The sequence below is a fragment of the Ambystoma mexicanum genome, chromosome 3q, assembly GCF_040938575.1.
Source record: "Ambystoma mexicanum isolate Mex_15411 chromosome 3q, UKY_AmexF1_1, whole genome shotgun sequence".
Taxonomy (NCBI): Eukaryota; Metazoa; Chordata; class Amphibia; order Caudata; family Ambystomatidae; genus Ambystoma; species Ambystoma mexicanum.
The window spans coordinates 85,815,297-85,833,763 of record NC_090926.1 but is presented as its reverse complement, the minus strand read 5'-3'; the positions used below and the strand labels follow the sequence as shown (position 1 = coordinate 85,833,763).

The 18,467-nt window shown below is 46.8% G+C and overlaps 1 protein-coding gene across 1 annotated transcript in view; it reads right to left on the bottom strand.

Annotated features, from left to right (window-relative positions):
- The window catches only part of RAPGEF3 (Rap guanine nucleotide exchange factor 3), a 764,587-nt gene that overhangs the window by 137,396 nt on the left and 608,724 nt on the right, over positions 1–18,467 (bottom strand). Inside the window, exon 23 of the mRNA XM_069653198.1 lies at positions 2,775–2,825. Within this exon, the coding sequence (XP_069509299.1) occupies positions 2,775–2,825 (51 nt within the window). The remainder of the gene's footprint in view (positions 1–2,774; positions 2,826–18,467) is intronic.

Below are 18,467 nucleotides of genomic sequence, written 5' to 3'. Positions count from 1 at the left end.
CACAGCATTCTCTGCAATGGAAACACAATCTGTGACTGTTCTCCTGATAACCTTCCTTGCCAAGACCACCCATCAATAACTTTCAGAGTATTCAAAGAGACAACGCCCCTTGCAGAACCATCAAAAGAGCTATCAACAAAGACCCGACCCTGGAAAGAAAGACAAATCAACACTCTACTAGAAAGACTATAAGAAAACACTTTCCCCCATGCCAAAGCTGGACTAACAACCACACTAAAAGCGAAAATCCACAACATTCATAACTGTATTATTTCCACCTGGGACAGTCATGACTCTAAGAAACATTTCTAAAAACCCTGAAAAGAAGAAACAATCTAAATGACTTGCGGTATAACACAGCTGGAGCAAGAGGACAAGTTCCTTCTGCCTGATTGACGGTTCCCATAGAACATTGCTCAGGGCGCCCTACGATTTAATAGTGTTGAGAAAGGGGATTTGAGGGAACCCTGTCGACCCCCCTTATACAGTATCCATCCACCATATACTGACCACAGTAAGAACCTGCTCCTCCTTAGCACTCATCTCTAAATTATAACACCTAACTATATCTAACCTTTCTCTTTTTTTTGCTCCTTGGTGCTTCCACATCCCCCTTCTCTAATGGGGTGTTCAATCTTTTGAAACTATATATGTATTCTATATAAACTGCAGTTGTCCTTGTCCATCCAATCTGTGACGTATAAATGCTAATACTTTCTAAATACGGTCACTATACAATTGTGCAACAATGCCATGTAAATATCATCACGTCATTGTACACTGACACTGGATACACTTTGTCACATCTCATCACCCTCACGCATAATCACTTTTCACCACAAAATTCATTTGAATTACAACTTCGGACTGTCTCGCAGCCTTGATAAAGACCTTTTAGGTCAAAACACGCGTTGGCTTTGCTTATGGAAAAACTAGTGTGTCCATATTTATGAAATAAAAAACCACTGCACTACAGATATCAGTGGCATGTCTTATCATTTTAATGCGCCCCGCGCACCAGCCTGAGTCTCACCTCAATTTATCCAGCGCCAGGACCTAGAGGGTTCTCTCAAACCCCATTTCTCAAAAGTAAATGACTTGCCCCAAACTAAACCACATGAAGAAGGAAAATCGTTAACTGGAGAAAAAATTCTGAGGAAAAACAAACTATAAGCCAATTCATTTATCATCAACAGTTACACTTTTACAGCAGCACTGAAAAGTAGCTAAAAAGGAGTCGAGAAGCTGGCTCTCCACGCCCACTGTGAGTGGTGCAGACAAAACGCCTTAAATGAAATGTGTGTCAGATAATCACCATACTTTCACTAGGAATTTACGTACCCATATCTAAGGTGCTAATGATTGTGTATTAGCGTGCACGTATTTTAATGATTCGTCTCTATGCTGGCCGAGGGTGGGACTGTGCGCAGCATTTTAGTTACCGGTCCCCTGGTGGGAAACCAACATTATTTTTACATACCGCAGAACCAAATAGTGACAGTATAGCGCTAACAGAAGCAGCCCTGTATAAGTGAATAGTGAAATAAATGCAGAGAAATCAGCAAACAGAGTGATGACAGCGGGCTCTGGTTATTACATCATCGAAGCCTGGAAAATATCCAGGCTGGACCATGATCTTACATGAAATTGATTAGTAGCAATCTGCTCCAGGTGGGGCATTATGGAAAGTTGTGAGGTGTTCTAACTATGTGTTAGTAAGTTGCGTATAATGTATACATTACATTGCGATGAGTGTTATGTATGGAATTAATAGAGAAAATTGGGCAGAGTGAAAAACTATGGACAATATGCTAATTGGAGCGTGATGAACAATTGCAAGGCGAAGTCACAATTTTCCATACTTGGCACTGTGCCGAGTGTGCAGGGTACTTGCTTTGCCTTCTGTTGAGTCAAGCAAATCTCATTCACATTGTAAGACTCTTAGCCACTGTTCAAATCTCACTTTTTACGCAACTGCATACATTTGCAGCTATAACTGTCTAAAATTATCATCCATTCTATAGTAATTAAATGAAACGATTAAGGTAGACGAGGATTTAAATGACCGAGAAGCACTGTTAAATCTTTCAGAGGTTGACAGTGCTACATGGAACCTCGTAGAATTCCCATTCTGGTGGCATGGACAATGTGATTCTTGCAGTGCGCATCACAGTAAGGGTGGGGGGGGGGGAGGGCATCAGTGTTAATTGAAAGGTAGATTAACTGGAACATCATTGACTCTCCACATGTAAACTATGCACATTGCGATCCTATGCAATCTGTGCAATGTGCTGCTTTACAGAACCTGTGAATGCATGTTGTTAGTTCAGTAAAGTGTGAAGTGGCATATTTCAAAGCGTACAGGTCTTATTGTCCCTCAGTTGGAGAGTTATATTCCTTCTTTGAGTGTCATTTATTCAGTACAGTTCCCTCAAAAATGTCCATCCATAACAATGAGTACAAGACGCCACTTGAGCTCTTACCATATTGCAGTGACTGCTTCCGATGCGTTTTGATAGTGTACTGCCTTGTAGGTCTTAGCAGGAGCATGTGCCATCACTGAAGTGTGACCGTTCACACTTGTTTCCAACATTGCTTGCAGCAGCCCTACTTGTCCGTGGCCCCACATATCATCACACTCAATACAAGGTTAGTATGCCTAGATGCCCACTTGGAGCTCTTACATGGAGGGAAGTGACTGAGAGCGAGTGATGATATCATAGATGGCTTATAAAGCACCATGGGTAGAACATATGAGTGAACAGGACACTCACCAGGAGTCGCTCAAAACCGCAGTATAACTTCCTGCTTTTCTGAGGCAGCCTCTGAAATAAGATGGAAAGCATACATGTCAAAGAAGGCAGGTTCTAGATAGGTTATATTTCGGGTCTGTTGTGTATACCATGCCTTTGTACTGGGCAGAACACAAGATTTCACCTCTCTTTTCAAAATCCAGGTCAATTTAAGGTGGTCTCCAAATTCCCTAAGGCATTATCTCAAAGCTTAATTTTCTAAAGTTCTGATAACTTTCTAGAGATCCACTGAACTCTTTGGTAGAAGCATCCTTGTTATATTTCTATAGGCCTGCCCACCTTGTGCAAATCCAAATAAAATACAGTTCAGCCGAGCCATTAATAATACAAAAACTGCTTTTGCATCCCTGTGAAACAGTATATGAAAATATCATTACAACTTTACAAATGTCCTCTGAGAAAGCAACGAATCAAGGGCTCTGCAGAGTTAACGAAGCTCTATAGACCTGCCCGATGGCTGTTCCAGGAGTTATGGGCCCTGGAGAAAGGTACGTCACAAGCACATTGTCTATAAAGCTATTATGTCCAGAACGGTTTATGCAGGATCTAATACGCTGGCAATTCCTCCCAATAACACTGCTAGGGAAGGCGGCACTGTTCAAGTTGCTCACGTTACCTAGGTACCAAGAGTCGACTCTGCTATTAAGTCCTGCTGTGGAGTGGGAAGCAGCCTCGTATTGCTTTGTCTACACTGCAATGCTTAGTATGGGAGGTCGGTGTAGGGCTACCAATTATAGTGCACTACTATTGGGCCTCTCGAGTAGCAGTGGTCAAGAACTGATTACATGGGGACCCGCACCTACAGCACGTTAAGACAAAGCGGGCTCGGATGGGCAAAATCTCGCCTCTCCAGGTGTTGTATGGGGATGGGAGTAACCTGGCTCTACCAGGGGTCACTCGTCACATTGTAAGGATCTGGGGTGCTGCACATCGGGGCATTGGCTGGGGTGGGAACCCGATGCTTGCCCAGCCTCTATGGTGAAACTCACTCCTGCCCAAAATTAACAATATTGGAGTGCTCAGGGCTTAGACCTGTTGCAGTACTCTCATGCTGCAACATGTAATGGGTGTCGGCTCCTTCCCTAACTTACAACACACCTATGCGTTTCCGGCAGTGGAAAGCTATCACTATATGCAATTCACCCACGCACTAAATGCCCAGCTTCTGGATGTGCAGGCCATCCCTGCCTGCTCACCTCTGGAAGCCAACATCGAGGCACAGCAAATAAACAGGAAGGTCACCTTGACTATGTACCAGTGCATATCCTCCTTTTTGTCATGAGACATGACTGGACTACAGTATAGGTGGGAGACGGAGTTGCGGGTGATGGACTCTGAAGACTTGACAGAGATCCTGATGTCCCAGAGGGAGGTGGCGATGTCCTCCCGATTTCCCTTGATTCAGCTCCGAATATTACATATAACGTATTACTCTTTAAATGTGGTTGTGCAGCCCATAAGCCCACTTCTGTCCCTTACACTTAAAACAAAACTAAACTAAAGAGAAAGTAAACTTTCTTGGCCCAGTAGAATGATTCCCTACTTCTGGATGAGGAATGAAATTTCACTTCCCGGTGTTGGTTTCTTCTTGGAGGATTGGTCCCATTCCCCAAGTTAAAATTGTCCTCCATCACAAAAGACAAAGGTCCAACACTTTTCTGAATGACTCTTCTCCTGATATCTATATTTTACTGTTCCACAAAATCAGGGGGAATGACTCCTCCCCTGGCCTTGATTACCAGGAGAATGCCTCCCTTCTCCTGGTATCTTGGTTTCAGGGTTTAACAATGCCAGGGAGAATGCCTCCCTTCCCCGGTCTTCCCTTATTTTTGGTTTCACAGATCACAACATCAGGGGGAATGACTCTCTTCCCCTGGCTTTTCTTATACGTTAGATTTGACAGACCTGGTTCACTCTCCTAAAAGGTACTGCCACACAGAAGATGGCTTTGGATGGAACTTTTGTGGGCATGGTTCCCAGAGTCTAAGTAGTCTATGGCTCACTTCAGGCAGACCTGATTCACTCTCCTGCCAGGTACTACCCAGAAGAAGAGGATTTCTCTGGCTCTTCTTGTGTGGGGAAGGGTCTCCATGACTCCCTCATGCCCTCACCAACTGTCCCAGCAACCCTGGTATCTTTTGAGATCTTGATGGCTTTCTACGGTAGGTATGGGCTTCTACAGGCTTCAGCTTCGTTCTTCCCTCAGTTTCTCTTGTTCTCTGGTGGGCTGCAGCAGCTCCACAGCTTGTAATTTCTCTTGGCGTGCATGTCTTCACTTGTGTTCACTGTGCAGGATCCTCACACACCTGGACCTTTGGCTTGCCAGTTTTCCATGTGGTTTTTCCTGATTAGACTGAATAGGGATGTCACGGCTCCCTAGCTCGCGTCCCGTTCAGCGGTCTCTGCTTTGCTCTCCGCCGAACCACTTCCTTGCTCACGGTTCCTCCAGGGAGGGCTCGACACACAAGTAAGTCCTTCCTTCCTCTTCATCTGAATGGGTACTGACATCTAGAATGCCCATTCGGGTTCTCATCATTGCACTTCATTGTTCCGCACCTCCTCCTCGTCTCAGTACTTGTCAAGGGAGTCACCCTTAGGCAATCCCTGCTCTTCCTCATCTCAGTGGATCTTATGTCACTACCCCTACACAGGTACATGGGCTTGTTTGGTATTGTGAGGGGTCATAATTAAGACTCGGACAGAGTGGTGGCATCTTTATGATTATAAACCTTTATTATATGAAAAAGGGTTGGATAAATGCCTCACTATGCCTAAAACTAAGAGGGGTTTCTCTGCCTCTAAGAAAACTAATTAAACAGTCATAATGGGCAAATGATAAAGTCTGTCCCTATTGTGTCTCAAAAAACCTACTTTTATTATTATTATTATTTTTCTCCAGGATGGGGTCTGGCATGGATTCACATGCTCATGAATATTCCCTGTCGTCAGGCTGGGAATACTTGGAAAAAGAAAAAAACTGTTTCAGTTTGGTTTATAGGAGAAAGACAGTTTAAAAACAAATCACTGAGCTCAGGGTCATAATGCCCCCAGCCAATGACTGCCCTCTACCTAAGCCCCTCCTCTGGCAGCCATCTTAAGATTTTTACCACACGTTCAATTGTTGCGAGTCCTCGTGCTTCGCTCTTCGAGTATTTTGCTGACATTTTTAAACTCTATTTTTCGGTCGATCAAGCTATTGTGCTCCATTGATCATCTTTCCGACTAACAGGGATCCGTTCCTCAGTTTTTTGAGAGTTAAACTATCAGGGCTGTTTTTCATCGAGTGTTCTTCTTGGAGGCTTCCAGAAGATTCTTCAGGCCTACACTGCGTGGATCATGTCAAAAGAGAAGAAGGAATGTGCTTCCCTCTTCAAGCTTTGCTCCGACTGCGGTTTGCCGAATGTGTATATGGATGACAAGCATTCCCAGTGTCTGTCCTGCTTGCACCCGATGCATAAGGAGGAGGATTGTGAGTTTTGCTGAGGCTTCTCGAAGCACACGTTGAAGGATCGACACCAACGGCTGGAAGCGTAGCTGCAGTCCAAGGCCTCTACCCCGGTTGCCACCCAGGGGCATGCCACTCCTGAATCTGGCAAACCTGAGCAGGCTTATAAGTCCTTTGAGGGCGCCCAAAACAAGACCAAGCACCGCAAGTCTGCTTCTGTTGGGGTCGCCACTGATGCGAGTCCCACGAAGGTCAGGGCACGATTGTCATCTCCATCTGCATCTATCTCCAGCCACCACTCTGGATCGTAGTCCAAGAGGAAGTCAACTACCCCAGGGAAGTTGAGAGAGAATCCGGAGAAGGCCAAGCAGGAGAAGGCCAGGAAGGGTGCGGTGTCCGACCCGTCGGCGACTGAGAAGGCAAAGGTAGACAAAGGGTCTGACAAGGCCCAGGAGAAGGCCAAGCAGGACAAAGTGTCCGACATGGCCAGGAAGGAAAAGGCCAAACCAGACAAGGAAACCAGCCTCTCCATGAAGGCCCAAGTGCACCATGCAAAACCGTCACCCTCCCTCGAGGTAGTGGTGGCTTTGCTTTCGAAGGCTGTAGGGGCAGACCTGCAGGGTACCCCGACGACTACCAGGGTGTCTCTCTCCCAGGAGGGAGGCTTCCAGCAAGTCAACTGAGAAAGCCCTGGAGAGGAGGATGCTGTACCTCAGCCCGAGACTGACCCCTCTGGACCTGAAGAAAGGGGTTGAGGTCGTTGAAGGCCTCCAAGGTACTGACATTTCTTCAGCTAATGAGGATGAGATCATTTACGTCCACACCGTCCAGGAGGGCGATGACGAGGGAAACGCCAGAGACTCACCCCATGATGGGGGGGACGACGACATGGTTACTGTTAATGGAGTATACGACGAGGGGCCCCAGGATGACGAGGTCCCAGACCCCAGCACTCCTACACTCCAAATACCACCTAGAGACCTTTCACTGGAAATCCTCTCGGCTCTACACACGCTGGTGTCTGAGATCCAGAGGAGGATGCCGGCGACACCTCCGCCTGCTCCTCTCGCGGTGCTAGTACCGGCCACTCCATTGAAACCAGGAAAAACGCCAGCCAAGAAGAGGAGGAGGGATCTTATGCCACCATACCACCCATCGCCCCCCACTCCAATACCCCTCTTCCCCCCCCCAAGGGAGATGGAGATGGACATGGTGACAACAGGCACGGATGACGACAGCGGGATGGGGACCTCCCATCACCTACGCACAGAGCCTCTCCACCGGATGAGGTAGGATCTTTCCAAACGATTGTCTGAGCATCATACCTTTTCCAGGTCATGCCAGAGGAAAAGAAGAAGAAAGGATTGTTATATCAGCGCCTGGAGGCAAAGAGGAAGACCATCCTTTCGTCCCACTCCTGGAAAATGTTTGGGACGAAGGGTTGGCTCTGCTGAAGAACTCTTCTACAGCCCGAGCAAAGAGAATGGCTGGAGTAGAAGTACAGGGTGCCGGACTCTGCACCCAAGTGCTTACTGTCTCAGCCGTTGCTGGACTCACTGGTCTCAGCGGCCTCCAGGAAGAAGCCGCCTAGGCTTTCTCCTCTTTATCCACCACTCAGGACAACAAGGGGGAGAAGTTGGATTTGATGGGCAAGGAAAGTTAAGTACTCGTGGCCGGATAAGACTGGGAGCTGTGGTTTAAACTGGCTCCGCTGCTGGATTTCCTCCCCAATGATAAGCGGGTTGAGGCTTTGGAGATCCTTCAAGAAGGTGAGATGGTGTCTGACCACGCCATCACAGTGGCCCTGGACATCCCGGGGACAGGTTTCCACCAGATGGGAAATGGAGTTTGTCTTCGCCGTCGTGGGGGCTCTAGGCCACCAACTTTAGACAGGAGGGCCCGACAAGGGCTTTGGACAGACCATCTCCACTGACTGATGGGTGCTGGACGCTTTCGCCCATGGACACACCTTAGAATTCCAATGAAAGTGTCTACGAATACCACCGGTGGCCCGGCAGGAAAACCATGTACTTCAGCTGCTGCTCGAGGTTCGGGCCATGTTACAGAAAGGGGCGATAGAGCTGGTTCCACAGCAACTCCGTGGCTCTGGAGTATACAAAAGGAACTTCCTCGAAAGAAAGAAGCCTGGAGGCTGGAGGCCCATTCTCGACCTACGGCGACTCAACAAGTACATCAAGTCCCAGAAGTTCTGGATTTGGGGGACTTTCTGTCATCATTGGAACTGGAGGACGCTTACTTCCACGTCGCCATACACAAAGCACACTGCACGTTTCTGCGCTTCTTCATTCAGGGGAAGCATTAAATGTTCAAGGCCCTACCATTCGGGCTGAACTCGGCTCCCAGAGTCTTCACCAATTGTTTGGCGTCAGGGGCGGCCCATCTGCGACTGCAAGGGATCCACTTTTACCCCTACCTCGTTGACTGGCTCATCTGGGCCAAGTCAAGGGACACCGCCGCCTAACACACGGAGCGAACCGTCCATCTGCTGATGGATCTGGGGTTCTCCGTGAACTATGCAAAGTCCTGCTTAATTTCATCGCAGGACGTACTGTTCCTGGGATAAAAGCTCACAGTGTAGTGCCTGGCGTCACCATCGGAGGAAAGGATATCGGCCATCCTGGGCAAGGGGCAATGGCTGTTGACACTGAAGATTGCCACGGTAAGGAACATCAAGTCGCTGCTCAGCATGATGTTATTGGGCATTTCCATGATTTGACTCTGCAGGTTACGGATGCAGCCTCTACAGAAGTTCCTGGATTCCCGATGGGTCTAGCTATCCGGAAGCTTCCAGGATAGGATTGCGCTTGACGAGGAGTTCCAACGAGCGATCAGATGGTGGGGCGTATGCTCCAATATTACCGGGGGCATGGATTTCCAGAGCCCCCTGTACCAGGAGACAGTCACGACGGATGCGTCTCTGGAAGGCTGTGGAGCTCACACCGGACGTCTCAACACCAGAGGACTGTGGCTCCCAGAAGAGAAGACGCTACAGATAAATGTACTGGAACTACAGGCAGTGTTTTGGGCCCTCAAGCCATTTCCACCATCCCTCAAGGGCAAAGTGGTGAGGTTCTTCATGGACAATACCCCCACAATGTTTTACATCCGGAAGCAGCAGGCACCAGATCCCTGGCTCTCTCCAGGGAGGCACAGAACTTGTGGCACTGGGCTGTCGGCCAAGGAATTTTCCTCATTCCATTCCACCTGGCAAGAGTGAAGAACACCATTGCTGACTCCATCAGCAGGAAGCTACTCTCTTGCCACGAGTTGGAGATTTGGCAGGACCAAGTGGACAACCTGTTCGACAGATGGGGCAATCCCCAGATCGATCTGTTTGCGACGTCAACAAACACCAAGTGCCAAAGGTTTGCCAGCAGGTTACCCCAGCCGGGGAGCATGGGGGATGCATTCTCATTCCCCTGGGATGGCCCGTTTCTGTATGCGTTTCCTCCATTGCCATTGCTTCTTCGAGTCAATAATCAACTCAGACAGTGCCGGTGCAGGATGATCCTCGTCACACCAGCATGGATGAGGCAGATCTGGTACCCGGACCTTCTGAGCATGTCAGTCAAGCTGCCAGTGGTCGCTGATCTTCTCGCCAGGGAAGGAGGCACAATTCTGCACCATGACCGAGGATCTCTGAATCTGAAGGCCTGGCTCCTGCAGTATTAGAATTCGGGGGTTACGATCTTCCATCGGACTGCAAGGAGGTTCTCGCCAAGGCCAGGGCGTCATCTACTTTGAAATGCTACAGACTCAAATGGAAGAGGTTCGCAATTTGGTGCCGCTCCCAGAAGATCGACCTTCTGAGTGTCACAGCCCCTCAGGTACTTCCATATTTGCTGTCATTGGCAAAATCAGGGCTGGATCATGCCTCCATCAAGGTTCATCTGACAGCTATCTCCCGCTACACCAGATCCCCAGGAATTCCCTCCTTGTGGTCGCACCGGTTGGTCAAGGAATTAATTGAGGGACTATTCTGCTTGTTCCTGCCAGTGAAGGCTCCGGCCCCAGTATGGGAACTCCATGTGGCATTTATTAGGCTCATGGGAGCTCCATTCGAGCCTATGCATTCTGTACCACTGAAGTTTCTGTCATAGAAGACAGCTTTTCTCGTGGCCATCACCTCTGCACGACGAGTGGGTGAGATCCAGGCCCTATCCTGTAAACCATCTTACTTGACTTTCCACGAGACGAGGGTGGTGCTGCGGACGCAACCCTCCTTCATGCCCAAGGTGCTGTCGGACTTTAATCTAAACAAGCCCCTGGTGTTTCCTGTGTTTTTTCGGACACCTTTGTCGCCGCCGGAAAGGACTTTGCACTCGCTGGATGTGGCTAGAGCGCTGAAGTCCTATGTGACCCGCACAAAGAGTTTCCGGAAAACTTCTCAGATTTTTGTGAACTTTGATCCTGTGAACCATGGGAAGGCCCTGTCCAAGGCTTCCATTTCCAGGTGGCTCTCCCCTGTATCACTCACTGTCGCCGCTTGGCAAACTGACCGGTGCCTGGCCGTCCCAGAGCCCATTCTACCAGAGCGATCACTGCTACTACAGCGTTGTGCCCCTGATGGACATCTGCAGGGCTGCCACGTGGAGGTCGACGCACACCTTCACAAGTTTCTGCTGCATCGACAGGCATTCCAGGGAGGAGTCCAGAGTCGGCCAAGCAGTACTGCGCAACCTGTTCGCTTGACGGTGAGCCTGGTAAGGAGGTAAGAGATTGCTTCTGTTGAGCCTTGCTACTTCCCGTGGTTGTGCATGTGTGTACTGCTATGTATTCTTTATTCATGAGCATTTGAATCCATGCCAGACCCCATGCTGGAGAAGGAACAAGTTACTTACCTGTAACTGTTGTTCTCCAGCATGGGTCGGGCATGGATTCACATGCGATCGCTCCCGCCTGCCCCTCTGCGGCTCTTCTCTTGGTCCTACTGCCGCATTACGTGCTACCAAATCTGAAGATGGCTGCCAGAGGAGGGGATTAGGAAGAGGGCAGTCATTGGCTGGGGGCAGTATGACCCAGAGCTCAGTGATTGGTTTATAGGAGAAAGACAGTTTAGAAACAAAACTGAAACAGTTTTTTCTTTTACTGAGGATTCCCAGCCTGATGACGGGGAATATTCATGAGCATGTGAATCCATTCCAGACCCGTGCTGGAGAACAACAGTTACAGGTAAGTAACTTGTACCTTATTATTTTTATGGTATTTATTGAGCTTTTGTCCCTAACACTAATAACAAACTATGGTATGATGATCTCTTCCTAAATAAACATGTTCCTTCTAGTTCCAAGCAACAGAAAAGTTCCCAGTCTTTTCGGCAAAATGTGAGTTAAAGAAATTTCCACAAACTGAAGGATTCCAATTGTATGGCCTTAGCCCTTTCACCTAGGGTCCTTTGTGTAGTGTTTCTCTCTTTATACGGCCCCTCAACCCTAAACTTGTTTCCACAAATGTCAATAGGCAGTTCACAGGAATATTATCCTATTAATCCTATCGACTTTGCCAAGTATAGGATTTGTTGCACTGTGTTTTCTTCTCTTATTTTTGGTGTGGGTACCAGACTCACACTATAACTGCTTTGTACAGTCTCCTCCCAAGCGGTTATCCGTTCATGAAACTTATTTGGGTGTGGTCCCAGACTGGCAACATTCAATTCGACTTGGTATACTCTCCTGCCAAGCCGTCCTCCTCTCATTGATTGCCCCTCTCTGGGTGCGAGTCCCAGACTCGTAATGGTCACACTTGGTTTACTCTCCTGCCAAGTAACTGGTAGAACATATGCTTTTTTGCTTTGGGTGCAGGTACCAGACTCGCAATATTCAATTTGGTTTCATTTTAGATTCTCATATTGGTGCAAGTCCCAGACTCGCAAAGTTCAGATTGGCTTTTGTCTTTGGACCTCAAATAAAATGCGATCCCTAGACTTGCACTTGTTTCCCAGGATCCCAGACACCCTTTCTGTGGCCTTTGTCTTCACCCCTTTGTTCCCCGGGACCTCTGAGTAACCCACATCCATGTTTGCTTCCAACTGGAATGTACCAGTGTTTTCCCAGAAGCGACAGCTTCTCTGGAGGCTCTGGTCAGGTTTGGGGTTTCATTGCACGTCTGCTTCTACCAGTCAGTGCATCCTCTCTGCTGCAGGGGTTTTGCGGGAACATGGGATGCCTGGAGTTTCCTGAAGGCAACTACTCGAGCAATCCTGGCTTCTGGGACCTTGCTCGCATTCTCTTCTCCCTCCGTTTTCAGCTTCCCTCCAGCTGGCTCTCGTCCTGCTGGCCATAGCTCCGCTTGCCAGCTTTCTCCTTGAAGGATAATCTCTCGTCTGAATGTCAGCTGTCTGATATTTAAACCCCCACATTGGGACAGTAAGTTGCTTTGGGCCAATCACTTTCATTGGGAAACCAGAATGCTCATACTGCTTTTCGTCAATGAACCTTTGCCTCCCGATCATCTTCTTTAACTCAGTCCTTGAGAAGCTATACTGCTCATTCTGTTTCTCCATAGTGATCCTTAGACTCCTGAGCTTCTAATTCTTCTCACTGCATGTCATACAGTCAGATTTAATAGACTTTGTATTTTCTAGGATACGACTAACCTGACTATAACAGATATTGGTATGGTCAAAGGAAGAGATAGGAGTTTTGAATATTGGAGAGGGGTGAAGGGATACTACTGTGGGGGCATACCGTCTTCTCCGAAGATAGTCGTCCCTAATCCCATAAGGGAGTTCCTCCCCCATGTGATCCTCCATCAGTGCACCACCCCCACGGGAACTATTGTACTGCGGACGCCACTGCCAAGGCCCCATGTGAAATGTTTTCCTCTCGGGGAGAAGGGACAATATCCTCAGATTCATCACTGTATGTTCTTGCGGTGTACCACAGGTGTAGGTTGAGGAGGGGTAATTGGGAGGGGGTCATACCCCATTCTTTCTAGATTGTCATTGTTCCCAGAGGGGGCGTCTCTCTCCATGAGATCCTCCTGCTGTGTACCACCCCCAGGGGGACTACTGAGTAGCTCCCTCACCTCCCTGCCCTCATGGGGAGGGGTTCCCTGTTGGGGGAACGTGATGACATCTAGGGATTTGTCACAATACTTTAGACTTTAATGTTGTTGTCCTCTCTTTGCTGGATGTTCCTCTGCCCAAATAATGTGCTGTACCAATTGCATCCAAATGCAAGTGTGTGTTTAAGACTCAGTCAGATGGTGGCCTGTCACATATTTGCATGTCAACACAGCCCATGCTGGCTGCATACCAGAAGATAAGGGGGGGGAAGTACCCAGCTTAAGAAGGCCCTATGGAAGGCCCTATGGTCCAGTTGAGTGCCGTCGCCTGCAGAGGACAGTGTAGACAGAGCCACGGACACCACATGCCATTCATGCCATTGACACTGGCACATTTGCATGTAAATGTCCCTTGAACTAGTTAACTGCCCCTGGTACTATGGCTGCCTGGCAGCTGCTTGCACAACAAGCCCGAGCTGCTCACCTTGCTGCAGCTTTGTTGCCATGTATACAGTAAGGAAGTGGCCTATATGTCATGTACTCTATCTTAAGCAGTATGTAGGCATGCTCAGCAGAAGTGCCCAGCATTGTCTCCTTTCAACACTTTGGTAGTCATGAAAATCAATGACTAGCATTGCCATGCCAGCATTGGTCATTAGGTTCATGACTAATGATGAGCCAGCCGAGATCCAGAAACATTTGGCCAGTGCACACTGTTATTCCTTTTCATGTGACCATGAATGACAGACAGTTAAAAAAAAATAATAGTCGACAACACACCACATAATAATCAAATCTAAAATAACAAGTGCTGGTGCTAAAATATGTGCCAGTGCTCGGCCCTAGCAAACGCCCCCACACATCAATCACTGCAGCTACCAGGTCAACACTTGGATCTTTGAAGACCTACCATCATCGCCCAAACTATCTCCAGTTGACTGTATATAGTGAACATCTAAAATATGCAGCACTCCCCAACAGACTGAAGACAGTGCTCGGAATATTCACAAAGTTGGTAGCCCCACTGATGGCTGTGAATTAATCTGTATCCACCCCTACCTGGACGACTGGCTGATTCTGGATGACCCGCATGCATACTCAGGCGGTGAGCCAAGTTCTGTCACCTCTGGGGTGACTCATCACCCATCACAAGTCACAGATGCATCCTGTGCAGAGACTGGACGTCACTGCAGCAACCATGGTCACACACATTTGCATGGTTTAACCTCATTAAAAGAGAACAGAAAAACTGAAGAACAGATTGTCAGAGCTTCTGTCTCACGAAACAAAATAAAGTGAAGATATGGCTCAACATACCAGGGGATATGGCAGCCAAAAAATTCCTAGGGCCCTGGGGTTCGTTTTCACATAAAACACCTAGCAAATCATGTTCTGAAGCATTCTGACCTGATCAGCATAACGTATGAGAAAAAGAATTCCACGACTGATGATATCAGACCAAACGTCAGTGGTGGATGATATTAACAAACCTAAAAAAAGGTATTTCCATGGACCCTCCACGGCCACTATGGTGGAAACAGATGTCCGTCATATGGGATGGGCAGCCACTGTGGGAGAACAATCATCCCCGGAGAAATGGTCTCAAGTGGAGAGCTCACCGTCTTTCATTTGGCCATACTCCAGGAACTCTATAACTTCTCTTCATTTGTAAAGTACAAAGTAGTGCAGAGTATATCATCGCTTGGACAGAAATCCATCTCCTCTCTCTGAGACAAATACAAATAAAGGGAAAAAGGGATTATGCTGCATAGTCCCTGACCCAAAGGCATGGGAGAGATGCTTTAAATATTGCTTGGCCTTGAATCCTGCAAAAAGCTTTCCTGCACATCCCCCTAATTTCCAGAGTGATCAGGAAGATCATGAAGAAAGATATAGACATTATTTTGGTGGTGCCTGCTTAGCCGAGTATGACAGGGTTCTAGCACCTACTGAAGCTATCGGTGACCCTGGCTCTGGTTACCTCTCAAGATCCTGTACTCATCAGAGTTGCTCCCCCTTCGAGGTTGGGATGGATCCACTCAGACTTTCTGGCCTACATGTTTAGAGCCAGGGCCTAAAACGTAGGTTCATCCAGTGAAGTGGCACAGAGAGATGATTTTTCAAAATGTCCCTTTGAGCTATATGAAGAAAAAGGCTTACAATGGTTGTCGTATAAAACTCTGTTTTCGGGAGCTATCTTCTTGATATGACAAATAGGAGACATAGAAGCACTGCGGTGAAGAGATGAACAAGTAAGTAACAGTCCGGAAGCCCTCATCCTTTAACAATTAACATGTTTTTTTCCTGAAATCAGTTCTTAATTTCACTTGGACCAGGATGTAATGCTAGCTATGCTAGGGTCCCGGTCAGGTTCTGTGTGGAACCGTGGGTGGCACTCCTCATGTGAGAAGAGCAGTCTTGATATCATTGAAATGTACTGCGATGTTTAGAAGTTGTGACAGCATATATGACACATTTGAAAGCAATAGAAAAGGAACCACCCCACGGCCAGCTCAACACAACTCAGATGGATTAGAACTGTTATTGTGGAGGCTTTTGAATTGGCAGATCTCCTCTTTCCTTCTATGACCCGGAGGAGGTCAACCAGTACATTTCAGATTCATGGGCAGAAGTGTCAGGCATTGCTATGAAATACATCTGTCAAAAGGCTCTGGGCCTGTTCGCCTACATTTGTCCCAAAACATAAGGTGCAAATTCAAGCCGCAGAAGAACCGACAATGGGTTCCTCCATCCAAACTACAGTAAGCCTACTGTAAGAGATGGAAAATTGATTCATATATTTAAAGATTTAGCATGCTGACTATATAGTTGTGGATCATTTTACCAGTTGTTCATAGCTCCATCATATGTCCACATTTGTGTGGAAGGTGATTAGAGAGGGGAGCGGAGGATAACGCATACCAAATATATGTTTACCCCCATGACATCAGCTTCCCACTCTCTTCAGCTAACTCACAACACGCTCTCCCACCTGAGCGGCCACAACATGTATCGGGGAACAAACAGCAGGTGCACATGGTAAGCACTGGCATGGTACAGAGAAGGACTGAAATGTGATGTAGGTACTAAAGCCAGTTGCAGTAAAAAATATCTTGAAAACGAGTGCTGGCAGGGGTTAAGGAACCCTTCATTATTAGTTAGGTGATGTGTGGGGGAGCTGCCATAATGGGGATTGCCATATGTAATCTAACAGTTGAGTTATGTGATGTGTGGGGGAGGGGAGCTGCCATAACAGTTCAGCATTGTGTTTTGCTATCACACTTTTCAAACCTGTATTTAGCATGGTTGTACTTGTTTCATAGACTACTATTTAAAGTCAGCATATTCTGCTTTTTTTTAATGCACTTTGGTCATCATGAATTCAACCTGTTTTTTTAAAATCATTATTTTGAATGTGGGGGGGATACCCCAGCCCGTCAGAGACCCAACTCCTAACCCCCTTTTCCCTTACCCCCACATACAAGTATGCATGTATATGAATATGTAATTGGTGGTAATTTCGATTAAAAGTGTACAAACAAATGCAAACATTTAAATAGCAGTCTTTGAAAACACGTATTACGATTTAGCAGACTGGAGTTGCTCCTGGAGGTCACCCAGCTGCATTTGTTCTCTGATAGGATGTCTCCTGGATTTTGCCAATTTGTGATTCTTTCTAGTTCCTGAAACCAACACATTAACTAATTATCAACTAGTTCTTAGGGAATAATTTAGATAGATGAGTAGTTGGGTTCATGATACAAGTAGATTCTTACAACCATGCAAATTCAGCTGAACGCAAGCACTTTTAAAGACCGAGTGGCCATGATTGTGCATACTTAGTATTAGCAGGTAACAGTGTAAGCATTACTGTAATACATGACCTTTGTTCCAGACTTTCCTGCACCTATATTAATTAGACTCACCTATAGAAAATATTGTCAGAAATCAAGACATCCAGATGGCCAGAATTCTGCCACTTCCGCCTCCACTTATCCCTAATGTCTTCCTTCCACAGACGGCTTTTACACAGGATACTCCTGACTTCGAACAATTTTGGAATTAGGCTAGTCAGTCCATTAAATATTTTTCCTCTGTGGGTTTCAGATCATTAGTGACAAGCGCAAATAAATTAGTATCCAGACTACAAGTGTCCACCTAAGCACACTTCGAGCACATCACACAACCACACACTACTGCTACAACTTCAGGATTATCACTTGATAGCTGCCATCACGAAAACCTCCCTCGCTGGTACAGCTTCAATAAAACCTGCACTGCCAATCCTGCACTCCTACTTAGATGTACCTGTTGGGTTAACATGCATACAAACGCCAACACACATTACTCTTTCCCTAATACCTGCACCTCCCCCTCCAAAACTTCAGGTGTTCGTCTAACCCTGCACCCACTTTATCCCTCCCTTACCTTATGTTCCCTTTCCCTTTTCCCTCACAAACTACATCTGGATACTCCTGAGGAGGGAACAACATGCCATCACTCAGTCAAGTCTCTGTGCTGTGGAACCACTCCTACAGTGACTTTGTGCAGCATAAACACTATCATTATGCCATATTATTGAGAAATGGAAATAGCCTATTTCCCCTCCCCGTAACCCTTATCATGGACCCAATACCCAGTTAGATACGCATACACAGCTCTCACCACCAAAATAATAACATGCTCATTACACTAATGCACGAACGTTAGTGCAATATGGTGGATGTTTATTTTGTTACCGTAAACATAAATGTTCTAATCATTTCCTTGTAATTTCTAATAGTGTACCTACATTTATCAAGATAAAAAAATTAAATTTGTTAATTTGAGTGTGGACATTTTTTCTAAATCGTTAAGTGTGGAAATATTTGAATAAACTGCAATTTTGCATGGAATTGCCATCCACCCAGTGGCCATTTTGCGCCCTTCCTGGAATTGAGGAATTTCAGCTTCTTGTTCCTTTGGCCATGTGGTTAGGTACGATATCATCCACTTCCATGTTTCTCAAACATACACTGATATTAGGGGGAAGTGTCTTTGTCCAATTCTGAGAGCCACAGGATTTAGGCGAGTAGGAGAGGTGATTCTGCTATGTCGATAAGTAACAACACATCTATGAGTTTTTACTCTTTCGGGTTATTTGTTCCAGACATGGAAAAGGTGGGATGCAACTTTATTTAATT